The sequence below is a fragment of the Lasioglossum baleicum genome, chromosome 6 (genome assembly GCF_051020765.1).
Source record: "Lasioglossum baleicum chromosome 6, iyLasBale1, whole genome shotgun sequence".
NCBI lineage: Eukaryota > Metazoa > Arthropoda > Insecta > Hymenoptera > Halictidae > Lasioglossum > Lasioglossum baleicum.
Window position 1 is genome coordinate 15,898,523 of NC_134934.1, and position 27,798 is coordinate 15,926,320.

A 27,798-nucleotide genomic window follows, 5' to 3' on the forward strand; every position below is an offset into this window, starting at 1 on the left:
TTGACTGCACCAATCGATGCAGTTTGTTGTGCTCTATATAAAAGTACTAACATACTTATGACCTAAACTTATTCGTTAAGAAGTTGTCGAAGCTAAAAGTTCACTGAATTATTTCGGTCTCGAAATGTGTTCCGGAGTACCTACATTATGTTCCATTATAAATCAGAGAACTTTTAGCTTCGATAACTTCCTAACGAATAAGTTTAGATAAATCTGCCAAATAAGATAAACATAAATCACGAGAAGTCGAAAGTATAGATGATAGTAAAACTTTTTTAAAAAAAATTGAACCGACTTTGAAAAAACGCACTAAAAAGTATGAAGTAATTTCCATTTAATTTATGTGAATACACACGAACTTAAATACAATACAATCTTTTCGGAGGCGGCGCAAAATTGAAAATTTTCGACACTGGAAATTACGAAAATCCTTAAATTCTTCTAAATACTAATATATTTATATTTAAATAATATATTTGCGCCGCCTCTCCGAAAAGATTGTATTGTATTTAAGTTCGTGTGTATTCACATAAATTAAATGAAAATTATTTCATACTTTTTATTGCGTTTTTTCGAAGTCGGTTTAATTTTTTTTTTATAAAGTTTTTTTTTATTTCACACTTTGTTATCTCTGTCAGCCTTCACATTCCAAATTGTAATTTATAAATATCTGAAAGCGGCAATCGATAACGGTAACGACGTCGCGTCGTTACTGTTCCTAATGTCTAACATTCAGCGGAGTTCACGACGGTATCACCACCCTACATTTTCGCAAATAAAATTGTAATTAATAAAGAAATGTAAAATTATTTTTGCACGGGACCATCCCGGGAACATACTCTACAAGATGCAAAAGGTTTCGTTCCGATTGGTCCATCCATCTCGACGTAATCGGTGAACATACATAGAAAAAAAAGCGAAAAAAAGCACGTACAGATCGAATTGAGTAACCTCCTCCTTTTTCGAAGTCGGTTAAAAAGAGTCGATCTCAAAATGATTGGAAGCTAAAATTGTTATTTACGATTCTGCTCTTGTTTCAATTTGACTAATAGTCGGACTGATAATCTGTCCAACGAGAGGTGAAGCAGCAGTGGGCGTCCTCTGCTAACTATCTGGGAAGGGTTAATTCTCATTGCCTTCCGACTAATGTTGCAAAATAGTGTGAGAATGGATGGAATCGGAGGAGAGTGGAGAGAATCAGCCGACTCGGTGGTCGAGAACCGACTGTCCGATTCTACTGTCGTAGAAGAGCGTTTTGGGGGCATAGTGCGCGAGCGGAATGTTTATTCCCGAGCTGAGCCGAGGCGAGCGCGGTGAGCGGAGACGTATGAGGCGCTCGGGCCAGCGACGCCGAACAGTATAACTCGGTGATTTCGCCTGGAACTTATTTATTTCAAACTTGAAACTCGCCGCGGCAACCGCGTGCTACGATCGCAGCCGCAAGTTGGTCAGTCAGTCAGTCTTTCCTCTGCTATAGAATCAGCCGCGTGGCGAAAAGAAAGAAAGACGAAACAGACAGAAATAGAACGCGCGATTAGCCGTGTATCATCGAACAGCAAACAAGCTAATCAAGAATAAAGACATATTGTGTAAAGACATATTACAGCGTTGCACCGGTGCATCAACTAGATTACCGTAATCGTCGACGCTCCGTTAGCGACTTTTCCTCCAGCACGTGTTCGGAACACGCCACGTTACGGTGTTACGGTGTTCCTCGTTTCAACCCTCGGCAACCAGCGTCTGTGATACCGTTCGCTAGGACCACTTGCTGTGACCTGTGCTTTTTGTGATAGTAATATTAATTAGCAATTTTCACCAAAGACATTTCGTTCCAGCACTGTCCGACGGCCTAGCTCATCTTCTCAGAGAGCGACTACGATGACATAGGTGAGCGTTTCGAAAATAAGTCCTATGTGCACCGCTATTCTCTCGTCATTTCTCCACTATAAACATTGGTTTGACTTTGCCGCGATGTTCACCTCGCCGCTATCCTCGATTCCCTCCGCTCCACTATATCTGTACCCTAAGTATGGATTTATAGTGGTGCAGCGAGGTGAGCGCTGTGCGGTGAAAAAAAAGAAAAACAAAGAAAATACATATGTACTTTCTCATTAGTATGTGTCGAAATGTTGTCACGAATGTTGGTATCTTTTCACCGCGCCGCTATCATCGATGCTCGCAGCTCCACTATAAATCCACCCTAAGTCGACAGCTGCTTCCAGAACAACTCCGTTCCTCGCTCCGCGATCGTTACCTGTCACCCGCGCGTTTGACAGTGGCTCGGCTCTTATAGTATCGTATCGTTCGGTTTCCCTTTCCTCCCGCGACTATCTCGCAATGTTTACAACCGCTGTCACCTCGACGCTGAAGCGACAGTCACGTCTCTGTACGATTTCATGAATAGAAACTTTGCAAACGTCAAATTCACAGGACTTTCGGAGCTGACAGATCCATCCACTGGCAGGTTATGTCTAAATATATCGCAGAATATCACCGGTTCCTCTTTCTGTGTTTGTCGAAGTTACCGATCTATCGATCGATCTCTTCCGGTCATTGATCTCTACGAGAGTTCTATGTAGCTTCTCCTGATTCGTTTTCGTCGCGACCGCCGAACGACTTCAAAAACGAACTTCCGCAAATCGACCGGCTGAGTCAACACACGAATCTCATTCACGATTCTTCGCGTCGCTGACTCCAAAGGCTGTGTGACCGCGAAACGGCTTGAACATGATCGTATCAACAGATCGCGAGACCGTCCAACTTTCCGACAATAGCATTTTCCGCGGAGGCAACGAACGCCTCGTGTCCAGAATCGGTCTAGTAACTATCACCGGAAGCTGTACCGAGATAGGCGGAATGTTATAACGACTTAAAATAGTTAGGGTGCCGAACGCGATAACGACGCGACGATAATTGCTGACGTTGCATGAAAGACGAGCAGCCGGATCAAACACTATGTAGGCGAGAGATTGTGATATCCTCAAAGGTCTTCTAATCGCCAGTGACGCGTCTCTTCGTAGAGAAGTTGCTAACCGTTATTGTATAGATAAATTGTAAATCTTCCTCGGGGAGATAACGCGGATCCATCTGTCGATCGGACGATAGTTGATACGCGTTGTTAATTGCAAAACCGAATGACAACGATCGAGGTTACTGAAATGATTCCTTGTCATAGAACGTGCCGCGGGAAATGGCAATGTCCATCGCGGCCCTAGTGGAACGTGTCTCAAGGACACTGCTTTAATACAATTAACGCCTGATTCGCTACCGTGAACGCGATATCTCGGTCTTTCCTGCTTAGCCTTCGGGGACGAATTTTCTAAAGTAGAAAGAAGAGATTAATCTCGTTTGATTAAAATATTATCGGTGCTTTCATTTTCTTCGCAAATATGTTTAATAGGCTGAAAATTCTTTTTTTTTATCGTTGAGAGATTCCGTTGTGTTCCGCGAGAAATCATGATCTCGTTTTACCTCGGAACAATGTTCATTTAGAAAGAAAATAAACGTACGCACACGTGCCAGTTACGCTAATGATTTCGATTGTCCAACGTTCTGTAATTTTCATAATGCCATTTCACTTATTTCATAAAGAGATGTAACGTCATTAGCGTTCGGAGTACGGACTTCGCGTGTCACCGTTACGATTCAATTATACGTGGGTTTGAAACAATACACCCTATCATTTCAACGTTTAATGCGTGAATCAGATATGCAGCTCTGCGCTTGTCCAACATGCGCGCTGTACATTATAATCAGTGACCCTAACATTATTAATTCGATGCAATCAGACCTCGTACCTCGGTGAATAGTTCAGTAAGAAGAATTAAGAAATATTATTCGCTCTAAACTCTTTCAATCCGTTTCCGGTTCCGGAAAGAACACCAGCGAAGTTACTCGATGCTTTTTCTCGTCAAAACTCTCGTTTTCGAGACTGTAACTCTAATCGATTCTGGCGCGTGTTTGCTTTCCAGTGTCAAGAGCGTCAGCTGCCGAACCGCCATTCGATTTCCCAAGGAAGCCTACGGCAGCGAAGCCCGCGCGACTTCGTTCCAATCGAGACAGAAGCTCCAACGAGGCGATGCGTCTTGGGCAAAAACACCTAAGGCCTTATTCTTCATCGGTGTTCCCTATACCGCGGGCGATCCCATGAAATCTCACTGATAAAGGTGGAATCAGATAAGAGCGGTCGTCGAACAGGTGGGGTGCCACGACAGAAAACAGTGTGAAATCGTTTGTACCTGGCCATACGGTGATTCGACGCGTCCACGCACGGTTATTCCATCGAGGAAAGAAGTTTTCCGAAGCTTAGTAACCGCTTGCGGCGGTTTACTCTCGAGACGTTCTACGGAGGAGTTACCCAGTGAAAGAGGGAACCTAGTTTTAGGTTTATCTGCCACTTCGAAAGCGCTGGTGAGAGAAAGAAAGAACAAATAAATCATAGCGGAGCTGGTGGAATCATAAATAGACGACCTTGATTTTGAACTGCGACAAGAAACGCCGCCGAGGGAACAAACTCGGTCGGAGGCGAGAAAAACGTGGAAAGAACGCGCGTTCGAGCGGCAGCGATCGGCGCAAGAAACCGCGAACTAGTTTCTTCGCTAGAAATCGCTGATCGAACCTTTCGCGTTCGTGGATTTGCGTTAGCCTCGCGAGGTAACGTCGCAACAAAAGAAACAGACATCGCAACAAAACGAACCCATTGAAGATCCGCTCAAAAAGGAGGATCGACGAGCCAGCTCTGCGGACGAGAGGGAGGACGCGGGGGTGCGGGAGCAACCGAGTGCGTTATCCTTGAGAAGGAGGAAAGGAGAGAAGAGCTTCGACCAGGTTGTCGTCGGGGAACGGATTTAGAAAGTCCCTTTGCTTTATTTAGGGCTGACCTGGCCGAGATATCTCGGGAGGGAGGACGCTGAACCGTTTGGGGGAAGCAGAGCCAAGAAAGGACAAGGTTACAGGGGCGAGAAGAATATAGATCTCATTCTTAGTTAAGGGACAAACCAGCTCGCAACATGACGAAGAGCAAGGCTTTGCCGATGCCCGACAAGCGCAACACCGATCTATTCGATGACGAATCGATCGCCGTTCGATCACGATGGCGGAATTTAGCCGCCTTCTGGATACTTGGACTTTGCAATAACTACGGATACGTGGTGATGCTCAGCGCCGCGCATGATATCCTTGAGAGCAAATTCGGCAAGGGGGTGAGTACATCGAACTGGTTTTCATTTTCATCGTTTTGGCCAGCTGTGTCTTCTAATTCTTTGTTTTGGTCTTTTTGTTGTTGTTTCGAATGGGAACCTCGAATAAGGATAGATTCAATTGTACGGTTTCGTCCGAGGAATTCCGTCGGTATTCATAGCTGCAAACGGAGAAGTGAAATTTAATATCCGCATGGACGAAACACTATTTTTAGAGCTCCATAGACCTTCGTGTAGTCACGGGGTTATAGTTAACGGTACCGCAATACTATTTCCGGTTGTGTCCAACTGATCAACGATTAACTAATTCGCTTTAGTTTCGTTCGGTTCTGAGCTGACTTTTACACAAGCTAAACAATGTAGTGTTTGCACAGATGACGATTGAACTTTAGCATCAACCTAAAATTAAGTGTATTTTGTGTTAGTTTCCTTGTCTTCTGGTAACTGTGCTTCAATGACAAGGCTCAAAACGACGCAAGGCAAATACATAACAAAAGATAATGCTCTGGCCTTCAATGCGTCGTTTTAGTTGCATTATATTCTTGTAGTTAAACTCTTTATCGCGTATCTACAAAACTTGTCTATCCGTCCACTGTATGGGCTGAGTGCGCAAGACACATGATCAATATTGCTACACAAAACTACAAAAATAATAGATTAATATTGATCATTCAGAAGAAGCGAAAGAATAGAGGAAAAGGCGATGGACAAAGAGTGGTATCTTCTGCATTCTATCCTTGCATTGGCGGAAGTTCTCATAGACGCGCACTTGAACTATTAACAATGTCCGACGATCGATGAGAACAGCTGCGACGAAAAGAAATGAAAACAGTCCATTTGAAGATAAATGGTGCAATTAGTTGTTCGTGATCAGACTCGTTATCGTCAATATGGTGTTTGCGTTTTCAACGAAGTCATCGGTTAGTTTTCGGTCTGCGACGAATCGTATTATGTGTTAGCTAGTTTCTCGTCCGCTGATCGTTCCCGATCGACAGTCACGAATTCAGCGATTACGAGACCGGCGCGCAATCAACAGAGAAATCGGTCGCCTAGAAACCTTTCCAATATTTTCGTGTGTACGATTACAATTACGACATCGCGGTAGCCGCGAGACAAGTGGATAAACTCATAATGCGATAAAGGTGCGTTGCACGGTTTACTCCGAATCAACGAACTCGTTGAAACGTGATTAGTACACGCGCGCTTCTAAATCCTATGCGCGGTCCGATGAATCACCGACTTATCCGGCCGTATTACAAAACCAGCGATTAGGGCCTTCTATCGATTGAATTCTTGCCGTCGACCGACGATTTTCCGGTTACTGATCGCATGGAGCAATAGAACAATTCGGTTAAACGTGATCCACCCTGACGTTCATGGCTCCGAGTGCTGGCAGTGGCGCGTTATAACTAGTTGGGGCCTTGGGCAAAGTAGAAATTCGGGGCCCCCAACCCCAACTAAATAACTTTCACGTTGGAAAATATAAAACAATTGTGAAAACATCTACATATTTATTATTGCATAAAAAGTAAAATAAATTCTCCTTCATACATGAAAACCTTTCACATAAAAATACAAAATATTTGGTAAAAAATTTTGGCACATATTGATATATAAAGAGCATTATAAATTTAATGCATACATGATTGCGATATTTATCTAAATATCTACTTTTCGGGCTTCTTTTGCCGCAAAATTATTAATTAGTTCGTTAAAATCAACACAATTGGTTACATCACTTTCAATAAATAATATGGATTTTGACAGTTTATCCTGCCCCAAAGTATTTCTTAAATTCTTTTAAGGACATTGAAAGTACGTTCTGCCGATGCATGGGAAGCTGGAATTGTTAGAAATATTGTTAAAATTACCTGAACATTTGGAACTGTTGAAGTAAGTGCTCTTTGTATGTTTTCATACATGTCTAATGGTCATTTCTGGCAAATTCCAAGAAGTGGGCTAGTTCTTCATTAAAAACTTTTTCATCAATGTCACTTGAATATGTTTTCATTAAATTTTTAAGACATTCGTCATATTAACTTGATGAAGTTTCTTTCAAGTTAACATTTAGAAGAACAACAAAATAATTTAAAATATTTTGATAAGCTACAATACGCCTTTGAATTTCCGACACCAATTGGTCGCAAGTCGCAAGTTACATTTAAATAATTTACAATAAAACCTTGCTTGCCACTTAATTGCACGTTTTCAGCATCATCTCTATTTTCGTCATAGTGTAAGTTTCTTTTAATTTTTTCCTCTCCTTGTGACTCATAGTTCATATTGTTTGTCAAAGAGAAGCATTCGATTTCAACATTATTCAAGAAACCCTTGTTGTTTCGAATATCTTTGGAAATATAAAGCGATAGTGCTTCTGAAAGATTTACAGCAGTTTGCAAATCACAATTTCTATTTTCCAAACTTTTGCTGGTTCAAAGTTCTCGAATTGTTCATGCAGCTTTTAAGCTTCAAACTTTGTTAAGGGTTTTTCATTAGTATCATTAGAAACTGTGAATAAAGTCACTTTAATTGACAAAAAATTAATCTCAACAGCTAAAATTGCATCTGCTCTTGAGGACCATCTTGTTGTCGGCGCAGTAGACGCAGTCATAAAAAAAATAATGTCGGTATGCAATCACTGTCCGTGCTGAACATAGGCTGTTTGACAAAAATCGCAACTTTACTGTATTATAAATTTTCCCAAATTAGAGTTTGCGTTTGAAATTTTGTTATGAGAAAAACGTAGAATTTGGATCTTGGATCGTGTGTGTTCGGGGACCCCTTTGCTTGGGGCTACGGGCACTTGCCCAAGTTGTCCATAGGGTAACGCGCCACTGAGTGCTGGAATTATAATAGTCCTAGAACTTACAAAATTTTATTAACCCTCGAGTGAAACTGTTTCCAGAGCTCCGCAATATGCTAATAATCGCTGAAGCATTGGAACGTGTGTGCACTGATAAGTTTCTGGTTCATCGCTTCTTCGCTTATATTAAACAATAAAGAATGAACCGCAGTTCATTAACCCTGAAAAACGATATCAACTCTTCTGACGACGATCCATACGTTCTCTTTGTCCGCGGTGCTGTCTAAAAATTACATTCTGAATCTAGGAGCTTCTAGCTTTAAAACGAGGCCAAATTGATTGTCGTACGATCATCTTTTACGAAATCGTCACTTTTTAAACAGAGGCACCTTTTCGAAGAATTTAGTGTTCAAATATTTGTTGGGTCCACCGTATATATTCGGTTTGATTTTTCAAAAATAACATACCGTTCGAGGCGCACGCGGTAAAAGCAAGCTGGATATAACGCAGAAAATGTCGATCCACGTTCAGTCATTAAATCCTTGTCGCTGGATATGAGTTAATTAAACATAATTTCGAAACGCGCGGTCGTCTCGTGTAATCGGCATCCGATATACAATTATATCGAATTCTTTGCGGTGGCGGATCTATATTGATTAATTAGCCGGCGCGTTGTACTCCCAACAGCAATCCTTTAAGCACGGAGCTGGGGAGTCGTTAGTACAACGAGCAATTACGCTTGAATTACGTCTCCGAAGCAGAACAGATTCTGTCGTGCAGGAATTTCTGTTATGTCATCGACAAATCCATACGATTCACATTGTGTAATCGAGATCCTCCTCCGCTGTCTCCTTCTCCTCCCCGTCTATCCTTCCTCACCGTTGCTCGACACAACTCTTTAATCCACGCGAACTTCTTATGTAAGCCACGAGCAACCATGGAAATTAATATTCTTCGCGTTCAAGGCGGTAATGTCTGTGAAAAGAGATACCGGCACCGATAACTTCCGCGACGAGCCGAATTATGTGAATCGTATTGGCGAAGTCGATTTTCCGGTTTACGTAAACACACATCAGCTGTGAGAATGTTCGTTTACATCAGGTCTGGCCAACTTGCGGCTCGCGAGCTAGGAGGACTCCTGGGTCCTCCCCATCAAACTCCTGTCGAGTATAGAAGAATGAGAGACTAGGGGTCAGAGTAAGGCAATAATCAACTAATATTTAAAAATGACTAATAATCTTTCTGAATATTAGTCATAGCAAACTAGTCAGTAGTCAAAACTTTTTGGTTAGTTAGTGATAACTAAATGGCAAATAATATTAGTCATAGCTCTAAGTAATCGTTAGCTATTGCTTATTTAGTCCAGTCAATGAATGCTCATAAGGGGGGTGTAGAGGGAAATGGAAGGAACACAATTTTTAACTTTGGGACTTTGTTTGGACTAGTTAGGAGGTAAACATACTGAAAGTCCAACTCCTAGGAGGTGAGCGAGGTGCAAGGGGCACGTAGAAGGTCCCCTTTTTCGGTTCTCCGCTTATATCTCGACACATAGTTTCTGTCCTAGCGATAAGACCATTCTATACAAAATTAAAGCTGACAAAATGTGCCATAAGATTGACTTCATTCAGTTTTTCGCTATCTCACATAGTTTCAGAGATATCCGCGCTCAATGTTCACTAATTGTGAAAAAGAAATTTTTGCCTTATTTGACTAGGTAATTCTTCAGCAGAATTAGTGAACTTTGAGCGCGGATATCTCGGAAACTATGCGAGATAGCGAAAAACTGAATCTAATCAATCTTGTGGCACATTTTGTCAGCTTTACTTTTGTATGCAATGGTCTTATCGCTAAGACGCATAGTTGTCGAGATATACGCGGAAAACCGAAAGAGGGGACCTTCTACGTGCCCCCTGCACCCCGCTCACCTCCTAGGAATGGGGATTTTTAGTATGTTTACCTCCTAACTAGTCCAAACAAAGACCCAAAGTTAAAAATTGTGTTCCTCCCATTTCCCTCTACAACTTTTCGTTGACTGGACTAATTAGTAAATTAGTAGTTGATGATCAGTCATCAATCTTTAGTCATCAGTCACTATTGTGCGATTAACATACATTAATATTATTAATTAGTTATCACCAAGTAATCAAAAAGTTTTGACTAATGACTATTTTGCTATGATTAACATTCAAAAAGACAATTAGTAATTTTTAAATATTAGTTGATTACACTGTCCAACAGCCAAAAAGTATTTCGATTCCCACTATACGATTTTTATAGTGTTTTTCAATTTTTTGAGAAAATTGAGTTTTAAAAAAAGACATATTTTTCAACTTTGAACAAATATTCTGATGTTATTATAAAAGATATTGAATTGTTCTTTACAGCAAAAGATTCTGTAGACTTTCCCGAATACAGTGATATCCAATATTAATACATTATGATTGTTTAGACATGTTGGATTGTTTAAATTTGTTGGACTGTGTTATTGCTCTACTCTGCACAGCAGTATGAAATAACTGATAGTGCGGGAACCGGTACACTGGCAGTGGAACTCATTTTCTTCTGTGTATCCGTATGATTTCAGGACGCCGACATTATTACACCCACCAATGCAACGACCAACACCACTGGACTTCGTGCCTGCAACACGCTGTCCACCGGCGCCATTTTGCTGGCGGATATTTTACCCTCGCTGGCGGTCAAGGTCATAACACCGTTCTTACCGTTTTACATCCAGTGAGTATTCGCTCTCTATCTATTTTTTATGCACTCATCACCCATGGGATACTCGTAAACATAATTCGCGCGAAATGCTTGTCAAATCGAGCCAGCGAGCACCGCAAAATTAATTAGGGAATTGAAAGAAGAAACAGAAAAAAGAAGAATAACCAAATCAGGCTGTCTTGAAAGAAAACGTAGTCTGAAATTGCAAAGTTAGAGGAACCATAAGATGTTTTTATTTTTGCGTGATTAGTCTGAACGAGAACATTCGAACAAACGAAGCAGAGAAATAATTCTTCTTCATTTCTTGTCCGACTTTCGCGTCACCTTTTCTAGATTCCTTCTTCAGATACGATGAACATTGAACAATCGATCGTCACGTCATTCATTCAGACAGTCTAGTTCCCGTTACCGTGAAGTCATTCGCTTACGCGTTCCATGACGTTCTGTTATCCTTGTTGGAGCATCGTATGCCTTTGATGTGATCAACAATTAATGCAAACGGGACTTGAAACAACACGAGACTCCGAAGCCTGTGATCGTTGCAAAATGCCGACAAACGGTCGACGCAAAGGGTGACGGAATAGACAGCTAACTGCGCGGATTACTTTTCTGCTTTGTTTTTTAACACATTGGTCATTGAATACTGTTTTCCGAAGCGTCATTTTCGCCGGAGTGTTATATACACGCGCAGGTGACGACGGAGGAGAAACAGAAGTCTTATTCATGAATGATGGAGAACAGAGCGAACGTGTTAAAATATTCCTGTTGAAATGAAAATTACGATCTCGAAGGTGTAACATTTCGCGTGGTCGTTCGTCATCTACTAAGATAGTTGGGACATATCGCATCACGCATTCGAACGATCCCCTAAATCGTATCGTTGTCATTGCGGGGGACAACATCATCGCAACCGGAAGACGTGCCCCGCCACGCCGCGGGCACGTCGCCATGCTGTCCCATGAACGAAAAACGCTAATCGATTAATCGAATCGTTAATTACAGTGCTCGACTGGCTACCTGTGTGTTATTTTCCGCTGCAGGATTCCTTGTGGTGTCGTTAAGCACTACTGAATGGCTCGCCATTTTGGGCGTCGTCGTAACGTCACTCTCTTCCGGTTTGGGAGAAGTTACGCTGCTGAGCTATAGTCACCAATATCCCAAGTAAGTGTCATCGTTCTTTCGTTCTCTCGTCTGTCGTCCCCGCTACGCTATACTCGTCATTTTCCAACATATTTCAGTTGAATTATTATACTAAAGTGGAGTGGGGTAAGTGTGTCCTAGTTCTTGCAAAGTTGGACATTAAACTGATGTATTTTCAGACTGGTATGTAAAAAAGTAAAAACTTAACGTTCTTGGTATCAAACCCTTGCCACAGTTATTACTGATGAATTAGTATTATGTAGGATTCTAATTTTGCTTGAAAATTGCCCCGAAAATGGGGCAAGAGCGTCTCTGAGAGTTAAAAATGCTTTCAAACCTTGTTTTAAGTACTACGGGGCAAGAAAAGTTTGTTCAGTTTTATAGTTATCTATCTTTAAACAAACGTGTACTTTTATGCTGAAATATTAAAGGGGATACAGTGATATAAAACAAAGTTTTAGTTTTTTCTAACGTAGTTTCGAACAATGTTATGGCTGAAAAAAGTAAAAAAAAACGAATTATCTACTTACCCTTCATTAAGAATTATAGTATAAAAAGTAGACTGACATAGTGAACATGAACTGTCTAGTACGCACTTACCCCACCGTGATAGTACGCACTTGCCCCGTGTAGTAATATTTACGGGGCAAGATCATCTTAGTGTTTTTCTCAATAAATTTTAAAAAATACAATAAAAACGGTTTATTTAATGTAAACCTACATCAATATTTGTTGTACTTACCTAAAATAACAACACAGAATATATTAATAACTTGTAAACTATTGCACACGTTCAGGGTAACTTCAAAGTTGTACATACGTGTACCTCGCACGTGACTGTTTGGCATTGGTTGATTTAAGCGAGGAAAACATCTTTATTCTTGGTATACTTATACTTCATTAATAAATACAAGCTAGAGAGAGAAATTTCGTTCATATTATAATAAAAATAACCAATTAACGCACTTGCCCCATCGACGCACTTACCCCACTTCACCTTATTACAGTATAGTGTATACTATGTATTCCTAAAAACGCTTGTTTCGTATTAATAATTGCGTTAGTGTAAAAGAAAACTCCAAAGAAAGCAAAATTTTATGTCACAAAAATATTGGGACACGTTATCGGTTCAAGTTATAAAATGAAAGTCATACCTTCCGTATAATTACTTAATACTTTGTTGGGTATCCTTAATTTTTTATAACATGTGTATATTTTTGTCTTCTGAATAACATTGATCAACGATTAATCGATTCACTGTCTGATCCTAGCGGTCCTCGGGAATCGCTGGTACGACTGTATGTAAGTGAGTAATGTATGCAAGATTCGTTTACGATGTGTAAAGTTTGTTGACACAGATACTCCGATAAGTATCGCTGTCAGCAGTGCATAAATCACAGTATTGACAGTGTAGACAGTTGCTCCAGAAACGTAGCGATAAGGTAATGGCGGTCGGTATTGTGGACCGCCCGATGATTAACTGTAGAAAAACATTTTCACTATTTTAGAAACTGGTAGAAAATAAGATTTGGGATAGGAAAAAATGATACAGTAGAGCACAGTGCGGGCTACTGTAAAAATTATAGCAAATAACACTAAACAACAATAAAATTATGTAATAGCTAGACAGTGGACTTGTATGCAAATTCATATTTTTCATACTAGAAACAAGATAAAGACGTGTGGGAGTTGGATTGAAATTTATAACGTCATTTCCATATTTTAAAAATGTAGTTTTTATTTTGCATATATGCTTTGCATATCTATGCCCATAATTATGAAAGTGGTCTAAGTCACATATTTCTTGTTTCGAGAGATAACTAAAGAATTACATTTAAATAAATTAAAAAATATTTTTACAACATGTAACATTTTAATTTTGAATTTTATTAGTCTTGATTGTGTTTTGAGATTTTTCAAATGTTCCTGAAAAGCTGGAGGGACGGTAGTCCTTCGTTATTTACGTTTTTTCTATTATTTTCGTTGCCTGTTGATCGATAGCCTCATAGATTGTACGTCGGAACTTTGCACCCATTGCGACCACCAATTGAACCGTGTGCCATCGTTACTCGATAATTGAGAGCGATTAATTGTTTCGCAGACAAGTAATCGCGACATGGTCTTCCGGTACTGGAGGCGCCGGAATAATTGGCGCGCTATCTTATGCCGCGCTTACCATGTGGCTGAGCAACGAAAACACATTGTTGCTTATGTTAATCGTACCGATTATACAAGCGATCACTTTCTGGTTGATTCTGGTTCATCCGCCCCAGGCCAGTATCCCGATCACGAAGAACGGTATCGACAGTCAGGAGAAGATCATCGAGGTCACTAAGAAGAGCTTCAAGGATAAGATCAACCTGTTACCGGGCCTGCTGAAATATATGATTCCGCTTGGGCTCGTATATCTCTTCGAATATTTCATTAACCAAGGACTGGTAATGCGTTTTCTTTCATTCTCATTCAAGTTTCCAGGATTGCAAGTGTGCAATCGTTGCAGGATTGCCGTTTCCACCCTTGCAATCCTGGAAACGAGACTACCCCCTTAAATATAATCTTCCGGAGCCATTTTAAACGAGACTTTCTAAGAATTTGTGTATTCTCAATTCCACGAGAGAACGGACTTGCATAACGACCAGTTTGCGTTCTTCGCTGCGCATCTTCGCTCTAATTGGTTCAAGAAAATGGGGAGTGGGTAGTGGAGTGAGAGATGATAGGCTCGCTACGCCCCCCACCATCTAGATCAGCACAGAAGGCTGCGCAGAACGAGTCCGTTCTCTTGTGGGTTCTACTGCAATCATTAGACTGCGGACCTTTATGCGAAATAAAAATATTCTACTTCAATTGCAATAAACTGGAGCAGAATATAAATTTATTTTTTTCCTTAATATATTAACCCTTTGCACTCTGTTGTCCCCTCTGAGGCACCATTAAAATTGCTGTACCATTACTCAAAATATTGTTTACATTATTAAATATATCGGTATCTAATCAATTACTAAACATTCAGTATAAAATTTCAGAAATCATAGGGAATGGAAATATTCTAGATCGGAAGAAATGTTTAATTTTCCAGTTAAAATAGCTCCGAGTGCAAAGGTCGGTTAATAGGTCGGAATAATAATGTAATAGTAGTCTTAAATTCTTCTAATGTTTTCACTGTTTGAAATTGCACTTCTCCATTTTTATCATAAATGCATAAAATCCGCAGTCTAGTAATCATTTCAAATCCGTCTGACATTTCTTTAAGCGAGTATCTATCAAACACGCGCTTCGATGTTATCCTTTCTTCAAGTTTATTAGTCTGTTGCAAAAAATGTCATTCGGAAAAAAGGACAGTAGCAGTGTATTGTCTAAAATGGCTTTATCTCGACTGCTCTTTATTTCTTTCTGTATGTACAATAACACTGGTTCAATCTAGACGTTCTTTATCGCGAGTATAATCGCAGTGCAAACGAACAATAGTGTCTCATCTCTCGTTTTATCGAAAAAATAATTTCCAGTACGAGCTAATCCAATTCGATGGGATTTGGTTGTCTCACGCCGAACAGTACCGTTGGCTTCAAGTGGATTATCAGATTGGAGTGTTTATATCAAGATCGTCCGTCAATCTCATCACAATCAACAAAATCTGGATCATGGCTGTTCTACAGGTAACACGTGCTTTGATTCAACTTACCGTTTTACTCAGTCAGGGACACTATCGACGCATCATCGATTTCGATCATGATTGCACCCAGTTTAATAACGTCTCGTGTTTGTTTCAGTTTATCAACGTGATAATTCTGTTATTCGAGACACTGTATTATTACATGCCGAGCATTTGGATTGTGTTCGCGTTCGTCTTATGGGAAGGTCTTCTCGGTGGTGGAGCGTATGTCAATACATTCTACCGAATGTCCACAGAGGTAATGTACCCATTGCTTTCAAAGATTATTTTCGCCTGAAGTCGCATCGAATTACGATAAGAGCAATAGCTGAACAAGCGTCGAGTCTAAACGATTCAACAAATCGAGTGTCTGTCATTGTAGTTATTCGTATTTTCAATGCGATCAAAGCACATAGAATGATCAAATTTCTCGAAGAAAATATTAATAGAAACATGAATACGTTTGTTTTTCCATAATGGAGAGCATGAGCAAATTAGACACTGACTTAAGGAAGAGTTTAATCACTCCCAAGCAGTCGGAACATTTCTGTAGCAATGTCGAATTATAATTATTTCACCTGCACGTTAACCCTTTGCACTCGAAGCAATTCTAATTCGAAAATCAAAATCATTTCTTTCGACCCAGAACATTTTTATTCTATGTAATCTTTTTACATTGTGCACATGAAATTTAACCAGTTTTCTCATGTAACAGTTGAGATTTTCACAATTTATAGAAAACAGACGAATTTAATAATATTGAAACTGTTTTGAATAATGGTGTGGCCATTTTTACTGACGCCTTACAATCGCCATTCGAGTGCAAACGGTTAATATATTATACTTTCTATACAATTTAAAATGAAATTTGTTCTTCTGGTGTCGCAGATTCCACGAGCAGATCGCAAAATCTCATTAGGAATCGCAACGATGGCCGATTCCATCGGCATCGCGTTAGCAGGATGGATGTCGATGCCGGTTCACAACGCAATTTGCAAACTGCCGCAGCCGACACGATTGGGCAGCTAGGAACAATCCTGAAGAATAGTATTTGACAACGATCGTACGACGAATTACAGCCGTACGCTCCGCCGTGGAATCGTTTGATATTTCCCATCGAATGGTTTTCGATGTTCCACGGATAGAGCTGCTAGCCGAGTACCTATAGGTTAACCATCGTTCCTAATCGTTTAGTACACTACACAATTTCGATTGCCCAGCACACAGGCTGTGACAATCCTCTCGTTCATACTAACTTCTACTTTAACGACGCCAGGACAGCACGATAAAGCACTTTTATCGTCGAGGAGACGAGAATTGCGTCGGAAGCTGGAAACATGAAGAGGACGACGTTGGAGACGGTGAAATGATTGCTCATAGTAACCGATTATAGTAGTGCACACTTGAGCGTTCGCCGCTATTCTCTCGAATTCCAAGAAATGGTACTTCGAGCGGGCCAATTGAAAATTGGTATTTATTAGGTCGTTCGGAAAGTAATTTGTTATTATTCATTTCCTGCCTCCTAGTGTTTTCGAGCATTGAATATGCTAAATAAAACTTTTTTATTACCGCAGTGGTAAAAATGCGGTGCACGAAAGAAAAAATTGTGTTTAAGGAGAGGATTTACCATCGAATTGCCATTGTTTTTCGCTTCTGTTCATTTTTTATGCGGTGCAAATTGCATTTCAAGTAGAGTCGGAGAAAGTCGTATCTTTAAGCTACCCAAAAAATTGCAAAAGATCATAGAACAACGAAATGACTTTCCGAACGACCTGGTATACGTCCCTCACATACATCCTCTGTCCTTCCTTCAATTGAATTCGCAGAAGCCATTTCCACCACTTAAGCGTCCGCGATCGGGACCAAATGCGGACGCTTAATTGTGCACTGCTGTAATCTTTGATCGAGTCGGTGCTTTGAGAGATCGTTAGCGAACGATTTGGTTCTCGCAGATGTTTCTGCCAATGAAATTCAACTCCTTAGGCTATAGGTTTCGATCGTTCCGAGATTTATTTCGTACAAATATTTAAGAGACTAGAAACAGGAATAGAATCGTACAAAATTGTTGCGTTCGTTCCGGCGTGGCGGCGTATTCGTAACAAAGCTCGAAGCACGCTCGTCAACGAACAATATCCGACACACACGTGGAGGTACGATCTTCTTGTCGAGTTTTGCGAGCTTGTTTGTGTGAATGTGAGTACACGCGTGTGAATGTGCATCCCCGTGCTATCGTCATGTATTTCTTAGCTGTTAGGTTCTACGTCGTTCCGTTACGAAAACGACACCAGTATTTCTAGATAGAACAGCGTCGATCTTTCGCCACATCGGCGGCAGGTGTTCTCGATGGAGCAATTCGATCTCGATACTGCGAACATTCTCGCGTAAAGTCCACAACTTCGTCTTTAGAGAATCAATAGAGACAAATCTGCCAACATTTCTGGACCAATCTGAAAAAATTCTCTATGGCCACTAGACTGTGGATGTTTATGCAATTTTCAATCTTTGTAGGCAAATTTTAACCCTTAACGAGTGGTGACTCAGAGCCAACACTAAAAATTGCTGTACAAATCGCTAAACATTTAGATATTGTATGAGGTACTATACCAATTTCATATCTACAAAATTATAGAAATATTCTAGATCGGAAGAAATGTTTAATTTTCGAGTTGAAATATGTCCGAGTGCAAAGGGAAAGTGCTATTAAATAAAATCTTATTTTCAGTGGTAGTAGCTTTTGTACATCTGGAATAAATTCTATATAATATAATTTTACATTCCAGTGTTTCTTGAAAATTTTCAGATGCCATAGATGCGTAAAGATCCTCGTCTAGTGATCACCGATAAATAAGTTCTCATTCGCCACGTTCGATGCCACAGTAGACCCTCGTTCATTTCCACCAGGAGTTGTTAAAAATTCTGGAACGAACGAGGTACTGCTGTATCTGTTCTAGTAGCGAAACATTCGATCTCCTTGTTTTCCGTGTAAAAGAAGTTGTGCATTCTGTTGGATTGTTTAGATCGATACTTCCCCCTCCATGTAAAACGTCGAACATTCCTCGCTGAGAAGTTACAGGAGCATGTGTAAAGTATTATGACCGAGTCGTGGAGAAACGAGAGGATCAAACAAGTCATTGCGATAACTACGTGATTACGTATGTGTTCGATTCGACACCTGGAGACATCTTGTTTATTATTTCTTTTCTATCAAAATAATTCGCCTTTACTTCTTCGAATGCGTATTGTGTAATTGTGATATACCGATAGTACTGTTTCCTACAATTATTGCAATATATACATATATATATATATTTATATGCGAGATATTATATATTGTTTACTACGCCATAATATATTTTTGTCGTTGTTGAATTGGAACTGTTTTTCATCGCATTCGGGAACGAACGTTGCGCGATTGCCGATTCTGCCAAGGTGGTTAGTTTTTGTTTAAATCTTTTTTTCAATTTTGCAGCGTGTGGACAGAACAAACGATCGAAACGTTGTGCACACCGAGTGCACGTTGAAAATGATATCGCTAATAACTTTTTCCGAAACGCACGCTCGCATTCTGCGCAGACCTGTCGCGGTCGTGACGTGCTGAATTGGCACTCAACATCGAAATCAAAGTTAACGAACAATCAACGGAATGTTCTTTGAGCAATTAGGAACTCTGTTGTCTTTTCTCATTCTTTTTAGAAGCGCGTCGCATGCGTTTAATTTTCTTTTCAACTATTCAACCGAAAGGTTTGCCACTTCGCGCTGTGAACGCCACGCACAAATTTTCCTTTCACACCTATCACTCGCGAATTTCCCTAGACACGCGCACACCCCTCTTCGTAATTATTAGGAAAAGTAAAAAGTATTCGTTCAGAACCCTCAACGAATTGGACTGATCCGATTAGGCCGTTAATCCTTACGCATACGATTATTCCTACAGGTTACTTTATATTCCCAGAACAAGATTAGCTTTGCTGATTAGAGATATCATTGAGGTGAAAATAAGATAACAGAAACTATTTGACGTATTGTTGATTTGTATGATTCGTTGTGTACTTGAAGTGTTGGCGTGCGTCACAAGTGCACGCGAACTCGTAATATAATCACGTTCTTGTCTCGCTTTCGCTCGAGCTTAGTGTCGCCAGATTAGGACTTGTCTCCCACTCTATCTGTCACAATGACACGTGACTAATCCGGTACTGGCAGAGAGAGGGCAACTGTACTCCCCTCGATTTGAGTGAATTGCCCGATTCTGGCGACACTGGTCGCGCTTTACAGTTTCCCTAATATTTACGGAGAGGAGCGTGAACAAAATGAATCTCCACTTTCCTCTGACGAATTTTTCTAAGTATCTACGAAATCGTTTGATATCAGTCGCTCATATATTGTCTCGCATCGACACCAACGTTCCGCAAAATCGTCTCAAAACTGAAATGATTGGACAGCCACTGTGCCTGCTGAGTAGGGGCACGAACTGGTTACGGTACGAATGGTGGACATCTTGTAAAAATAACTAAGTGTAATTTTGATTGACCTTACACAGGATCACGCGCATCGCTCGAGAATCAGTTTCCCGGACTCCTCGTATTCTTGCCGTGACAGCCACATCTGCTGGAAGGATCCAAGTGAACTGAGGATCGAACCCCCGATCCAGGCACCGTAGCGACGCTCGCTCGTGCTGTTCGCGCTAATTATTTTCAGTCTCATGCTCTGCGAAACGACGACAATCAGTGTCTCTATCGGGCAGCATCAGCATTTTTAAGGAGGTAGACTTGATTCTAGGATTGCAATGGTGCGGAATACGCCTTCTCATTTCTCGGTAATGCAAAGATGGGCTTTTTCATTGGTGAAAAGCGCTAGATAAAGTTCGATTTACATATGTAGCTGTCGCAGCTTAAGGGGATAGGATACCTTCAGATTGGATACAGCAAATAACTAGAATCTTACTAGAAAAGAATAATTATTTAAATAAAAATAAATTTTTAAAAAATACCACGTTTTTTTAAAATGGACTAAAAAGTATAAAATAATTTTTCCTAGCCCCGTACAGATTCCTAACCACGTACAGATAATCCTGAAAATTTGTGATTGTGAATTTTTAACAGCTACGCAAATACTTGTAAGATTTCAAACGAAAAACGTGGGGCGCAAGATAATAGTAAGGAGTGTAGAGAGTAGCAGCCGTTGAGAAATCTCACACAACAGTTCATATCATTTGCGAAGCAATAAAACTTTTAGTAATTTAGGTGAACTATTCATGCATCAATTATCTATTGCATGCGCCCCACGTTTTTCGTTTTAATCTTACAAGTATTTGCGTAGCTGTTAAATATTCACAATCACAAATTTTCAGGATTATCTGTACGTGGTTAGGAATCTGTACGGGGCTAGGAAAAATTATTTTATACTTTTTAGTCCATTTTAAAAAAACGTGGTATTTTTTAAAAATTTATTTTTATTTAAATAATGATTTTCTGCTATTTAGTCTTGTGTGTGTGAAATTTTTGAATCGATTTTAAACATTTTGATGAGATTATAACAGAGACATGTAGTAAATTTCAGACGGTATTGCAACCGCGTCCTATCGAAAACAAACGCCGTGGTAAAATGTCAAAGATAAAGGTTCGACGTTCAGTGGAGTGGGGATGCGTCAGAGTGGGAACGCGTAGTGGAGTAGGGAGCGCTGTCGCGCGGCGTGGCGATCGGTGAACGCGATGACGTATGTTTCGCGGGGAGGTGAACAGGTAAATATTTAATTGTTATTTCTCCGAAACGGATAGACTTTTAAAAAAATTTTTTTTTGAATAATGCATTGTCATCCAGTTCTGAGTCATGTAACCGATTTCAAGTCTCTAGCTCATCAGGAAGTTAGTTTAAAATCAATTGCAAAATTTGCCACCGAACAGACAAACAAACAGACAAACAAACAAATAAGAAAGCGGGCTAATAAAAACGTGGTAAAATGGGTTTGCGATTTTTCGCTTAATGTCCTTATACGAGCAAATTTTGGGCTGGGTGAGGGCTCATTCGAAAGAGGAAGGTTCACCGCAGGGTCATGAGGTTAACGAGATTATGTTTATATCTAAAATAATAATATGAGTGTCCAAAGTAGGGAAAAAATCGAGCAAAAATCCCGCAGATTTCAATGTATTTTTCTGTCTCTAAAAGCCTTTTTTGACTGATTTCCCCTGCGGTGAACCTTCCTCTTTCGAATGAGCCTTCACCGAGCCCAAAATTTGCTCGTATAAGGACTTTAAGCGAAAAATCGCAAACCCATTTTTTCTAGTAAGATTCTACTTATTTGCTAGTTACAATCTGAAGGTATCCTAGCTTTTATCTCGCAGTTTTTACTAGTGAAAAACCTCATCTTTGCATTATCAATCCTGGGAATGAGACTACCCCCTTAATCCTGAAACAAAACGCTTACCGGAGGAGTTTTGCTAGCTAGATCACGATTCAGTCTTTCGCTAAAACCTTGCAGGCAAGAGTTGCCGCCGGTCACCACTACGCTTCCGTACAGGCTCTGAAATGAATTAATTCCTCATTGTATTTTTTATTCAGAGTTACCCTATCCTTACCCTACCCCTGTTTGCCTGTAAATAGTGAACTCACTGGTCTGATGTCCATGTCACACATGCCTACGCTGGTCGTGACGAGTGGTCCGATGCCGAGGATGCTTGCTCCGACACCCTTCACGTTGCTAGGGTCGAACAAGGCTTCGGGAATCATTAGTCTGATCGAACCAAAGTCATCGTTGTAACCGCTCGGGAACTCGTAACGTTTCATTGGCAAGGTGTTGGCCACGTCTTCGTCGTACGGACTGTCCGAGACTTGGAGGACGTTCATTTGAAAATCTTGCAATAGTTCTCGGACCATGTAACTCAGCCAGGAGGACGACGGTTGAGGACCGGGTTTTCTCACCCAGCGGGGTGTCTCTCTTTCTCGGACAGCGTCTGGGGAATACATTCATCTGTTAGTTGTCTGTAACAAAAATGCTGCGATTTCTATATTCTTAAAAATCTCGATATTTTCCCCGAATTAATTCTATCGTTAGGGCGGCGCATAGTGGGACCTTTCGTCCAAATCGGAGACAAAATCAAAGAACATTCGATAGAAATGAGGTAGAGCGATGAAATTTCTTTTAAATTAAAGCTGAAACTTTGCAGAATATGGGAAAAATAGGGAGATTATGGTAAGAACGTTTTTTAACCTTGAGAAAATTCGTTAAACTTGCACAATTTCGAGAAAATTGTGGTTTGTCCAATACCACGCGCGAAAAAATTTTTTTTTGAACATGCTGTACTCCATTTCCCGTAGATTTTTTCACGCTGATTTCAAATCTGGTCTCAAAATTTTTCTACGACCTCAGGATATTGCAAAATCGATTTCTTGAAATTCTACATGTTTAACGAATTTTCTCAAGGTTAAAAAACGTTCGTACCATAATCTCCCTATTTTTCCCATATTCTGCAATGTTTCAGCTTTAATTTAAAAAAAATTCCATCGCTCTATCTCATTTCTATCGAAAGCTCTTTGATTTTGTCTCCGATTTGGACAAAAGGTCCCACTGTGCGGCGCACCACAACTTTTTCCGTGTGAGGCGATTTCGAAAGAAATGTTTTTGCGCTCCGGTCTGTTATACATACATGTCTGAATGCACTTTCGTTTAGTTACACGACGCAATAAGAAACAATGCATTTGTGTATTAGGAAACACCGATGTTAACTCAGAACAAATGAGCTCGGGGGAGAAAATGTTTCTTTCCAGATGTTGGTCCATTGACACCACTCACATTACGTAAGAAATAGTATTTAGGTAGATATTTAGGTGGCGTTGCTTAAATGGAACATCCTGTACAAGTCAGAGTGCAACAGAGTTACGGAACACAGGAAGCAAAGTAGTAGACCTGGAATGTCGGGATGATTGGTGTTTGCGGCTTTCGATAATACACGCGTGACCCCGCCGCAACAAACGTACAAAGCGTGTCTAAAAATAGCCGAAGCCTTTGATCAGAGGGTTTCAGTTTAGAAATCTGCTGGGACCTAAATACTTGCGGGGCCCATTCAGCTCCGTAAGTGCTCGTAAAAGCGTTCAATAAAAACGTGGTGCGCGTGCGACGAAGCCGCGCGGACGTTGAATGCTTGCAATCAACGTATTACGAGTCAAGTGCTCTGTACACATCGCTTGTTCATCGTACAAAATGCTCGCTGACAAGGACTAACTGCCGTCTTTGTATCTCAATGAACCGTCTTTCTCTCCGTTGCGCTAAACATTTCCTTTTGTGCCGCTTTTATCACTGTGGCGTCAATTCAAGTCAATATTTAACGTGTCTGTATCGACACCGTCGTCAATTGAAGCCAGCTGCTCACTGGGTCGTACCGAGGTTTGTTATGAAAAAACGGGAGACCGAATACGAGAGCAACGACTCGGCCGAGTTCAACGATAGTCGTCAAACAATCGATAGAGAATTAGACACGGTCGGCTGCAATAGCTCGAGAGAGATATACAGAATTATTTTCATTTATGTAAACGGGATTTACCACCTCGCGAAATTCGGTATCTCGGAATGCTTCAGAACGCGTTTGATCGAACAGCGATGAATTGCGATGAACCAGTGCGAAAATTAAGAATAAAGATTTGCCTTTGCTGGCGACAAGACAAGCAGGCGATAGCTCGACGTCCTTCTCCTCGAAAAATTGTCTGCATTGCATGGTGATAAAGTCGCCGCCCAAGGGACTCTTCACGATTCCTTGTGTAATCACGTAGCCGTCGTGCACCGGCACTGCACTCGTATGCGTCGCCCCGCTGTCGACCACCATGGCTGTCGATCTTCCGTTCGCGTAAGCTGCCAGTACAGCGTTCTTACAAATATACATCGCTGGGACGTTGAATTTCTCGAACATCAACTCTAGAAGTTTCTCTCGTTTCAACCTCGTGTTCCATGGACATTCGGTCATTAAAATAGGGTGGTGTTCCGGAAGAGCGTGCAGCTTTTGCTTGTAGGTGTACTCCGTTAGGCGCTCGAACATGTCCCAGCCTTCGATCATCCCATCTTGCATTAGGCTAATCAAATCCATATCTGAAAAACAGAGAATTAATATTCTTGCCGTAAATGCGCAAATACCCGCGGTCTACTAGCAGCTTTATAACATATGTTCCACCTACAGTTCTCTTTTTTCTTGTCTCAATAAAGGAACATTCTTGCATTCTAGTTAACTCCTAAAACACGTGCTAGAAAATTTCTTCGCAGTTCAAATGAAAATTTTTATCGAATCAAGTCTCTCCAGACTTATCTATAGTACGCGTTCGTTTAACTTCGGGCGATTTGTGTACACAACGAACGATTCCGTCTCGGATTGAATGGAAACCGGTCTTCGATCACGGTAACTATTGAGAAAAATCAATTGTATCGATTTCAGGGAAATAATGAATATCCATACCCTTTTTCCGCACTTGGATAGCTGTGACATCGATGTTGTAGTGTTTCCTGACGGCCTGATTGCCGTCCGGTGTTTCGATGGTGTCCTCCCATATTCCGAGGGTGGTCGGAATTTCAGCCTTCGGCGTGTCCTCACCGCCATAACCAACGCGAAGGCTCTGGTGTCCGACGTCGAAAATGATAGCACCGACCTCGTCTACGGGCAAACCGAATTATTTAACAGGCTTGCCAGCCAGAAGGCCACGTTTTTTCCATGAAAAACCCGGACCGTCTCGCACATACCTCCACCGTAAATACCACCGCTCATAGTATCTGAGAGGAGAGCCGCGGCGCGCATGCTCCGCAACCCTCTTCGACCTCACCGGTCCAAACCCCTTCTTCCTCCTTCCTAGCGTATATCGAGGATTCTGCGACCCTCCGACGTTTCTGTATTGCTCCTTTTGCATATCCGAATCGATGATCGGGAGGAGGACGAAACCGCGATCGATTCCCCCGTTGGCAGAGGCCACCCTATTGCACCGTTTGTTTCCAGGAATTTCTGCCGTTCTCAGACTATCCTTCTTTTGAGGGAACAAATAATATATCTGGTTTCAATTGAATGCAATCGATGCAGACAATTTTTATTTCGCATGACGATCTTATTTATTTAATGCGCTAGAAACGTGTATTTTATTACAAGTTTAACGCTATAGATTCATAAAGAATGCAGTATAGAACAGAGCACATAAGTTTGTTCAATTACTATACTATCCCTGTTCGAAAAACCTTTTCTCATATGAAATGAAATCATGAAATGTTCATATCACATTTCGCGAGGAGTCTCCAGTGTATAATATTTAAAATAACTAGTTCAGTTTGTTCAGTGCATAAAATATAGATCGTGGGAAAACATTAAGCGCGTCTGAAATGGAAAACGCTTTGAAACTGTTTCAAGAAAAGTTTTCTACAGTAATGTCTCTCACGGCGCAAAAGCCTCGGGGGGATTCGGTTGCGGCGTGCGTAGACGAATAGCTCTATTTTTTTGAGCTGCAAAGGCCGAGCCGAACGTAGAGAAGGCCTTTCAACTGTGCCGGCGACTGCGACTGTCCGCGTCTCTTTCTTCCCGATACGCTGTCTTTCCTTGCGCCCGAAACGTTCATCGTCAACTAAATACAGTTGAAATTATATCGTGTTTGGTCTTTTTCTAATCAGAAAAATGCCACGAATATATTGATGAAAGTTTCATAAAGAAATAAGTAATAATAAAAAAGAATAAATATTGGTGTTACATTGTGAGGACGCACGGGCCTTCCGACGGGCACCGACTCTCCGCGTCGCATTAGTAGTGGTTCACACCGGTATACCCGAGCCGAGATCAGATTACTACAGTGGAGGGGATCTTTTTTTGCGGCGTGAGAGACATTACTGTATTATCAAAATTGCTAGTCTTAAATCGAAATAGAAACGTAATCAGTAAATTTGTTAAAAATAGAAAAGCGTGCAACTTTAAGCTTGGCATCAAATTTGGAAATGTAATGTATATGTTACGGTAAATGTAATAAATTGGTGATTATATATTACGTTGAAAAGAAACTTCTTGCGGTTTTTATTATAAAATTAAAATAACAAAAGCCGTAAGAACTTTCTTTCCAACCTAATACATAACAACCGGCAAACTTACAATTAGTGGAGACTATATATAATAACCGGTTATTATGCATAATCACCGAATCAATCACATTTACCGTAACATATGTATACAGGGTGCGGCGCAAATTAGTCCCCACGATTTTCAGCCCCTTTGGGTGTTCGGACAGAAAAGTGTTTCGTACCAAAGTTAATCAGTATTTAACCAACAAGAAATTGCAATTTTTAAAATTTAAAAAAAGTCGATTTTCAACAAAAAAACAAGGTCGCTGTCATATCTTTTCTTGGAACTGGGTATTTTTAATTTCATAACATTGTAGGCGACATCGAAACGAATTCAACGACCTGCTATACAATGACTTTCAGATGACCTTGAAAGAAAATATCGCCATGAATCAATTGCCAGAATATTTGAAATATTTCGACGGTACGTAATAGCAACACCCTCGCATTTATAGAGGTAAACAAATGAACGTAACATTGCTTCAGAATTTAACTCACAAAAAACCAAATTTACACGTAGATAACGTTCAACATTACGAAATGTTTTCGGACATGGATGATTTACATCCGGATATTGTTCCGCATATAACATTGCAGCTTGTCGAGCATTTCCTCTGCACTCGTGAAATATTTTTAACATATTTATTTATTCACTATTAGCGTACCGGTTCATTGTTATAACGTATCTCACAATTTCATGTAATGAACTAACAGATCTTGCGACACAAACGGACAACAGTTGAGGAAATGAGCATCCACAATGTTTATTTATAATATAAATAATATTCTGGCAAATATCATGGCGATATTATCTTTCAAGGTCATCTGAAAGTCATTGTATAGCAGGTCGTTGAATTCGTTTCGATGTCGCCTACAATATTATGAAGTTAAAAATACCCAGTTCCATTAAAAGATATGACAGCGACCTTGATCTTTTGTTGAAAATCGATTTTTTCGTAATTTAAAAAATTGCAATTTCTTGTCGGTTAAATACGGATTAACTTTGGTACGAAACATTTTTCTGTCCGACCATCCGAAGGGGCTGAAAAATCGTGGGGACTAATTTGCGCCGCACCCTGTATAATGTATTATTATTATTAGCCTATGAAGTGTGTGTGTGGAGGAGAGAATAATCAGAAGACGGTGGGAGTTCCATTATGGAATTAGTGTTGTATATTTTACAAAGTAAATAGAATATAAACAATCTAAAGTCGTCTAAAAC

General features: G+C 40.5%; 2 protein-coding genes across 3 annotated transcripts; one reads left to right on the forward strand and one right to left on the reverse strand.

Moving 5' to 3' along the window:
- The first annotated feature begins 1,282 nt into the window (after positions 1 to 1,282).
- Cln3 (CLN3 lysosomal/endosomal transmembrane protein, battenin) lies at positions 1,283 to 18,826 on the forward strand. Of its 2 annotated transcripts, XM_076425986.1 has the most exons (8): positions 1,308 to 1,887; positions 3,972 to 5,201; positions 10,586 to 10,737; positions 11,728 to 11,886; positions 13,967 to 14,303; positions 15,369 to 15,518; positions 15,633 to 15,773; positions 16,403 to 18,826. In XM_076425986.1, the coding sequence occupies exons 2-8, from the start codon at positions 5,010 to 5,012 to the stop codon at positions 16,541 to 16,543; spliced, it is 1,272 nt and encodes a 423-aa protein (XP_076282101.1). In that variant the 5' UTR covers positions 1,308 to 1,887; positions 3,972 to 5,009; the 3' UTR covers positions 16,544 to 18,826. The 2 variants fall into 2 exon arrangements, with proteins under 2 accessions (XP_076282100.1, XP_076282101.1); XM_076425985.1 differs by having other exon boundaries at positions 1,283 to 1,887; positions 15,369 to 15,773.
- Positions 15,215 to 26,453, reverse strand: LOC143209813 (actin-like protein 6B). Its single transcript, XM_076425984.1, is given in 7 exon segments — positions 15,215 to 20,218; positions 21,936 to 22,031; positions 22,121 to 22,461; positions 24,150 to 24,587; positions 24,949 to 25,143; positions 25,230 to 25,260; positions 25,262 to 26,453. Coding segments are annotated over 7 exon segments (1,398 nt in total). The 5' UTR covers positions 25,394 to 26,453; the 3' UTR covers positions 15,215 to 20,053.
- Between the last annotated feature and the right edge of the window lie 1,345 nt (positions 26,454 to 27,798).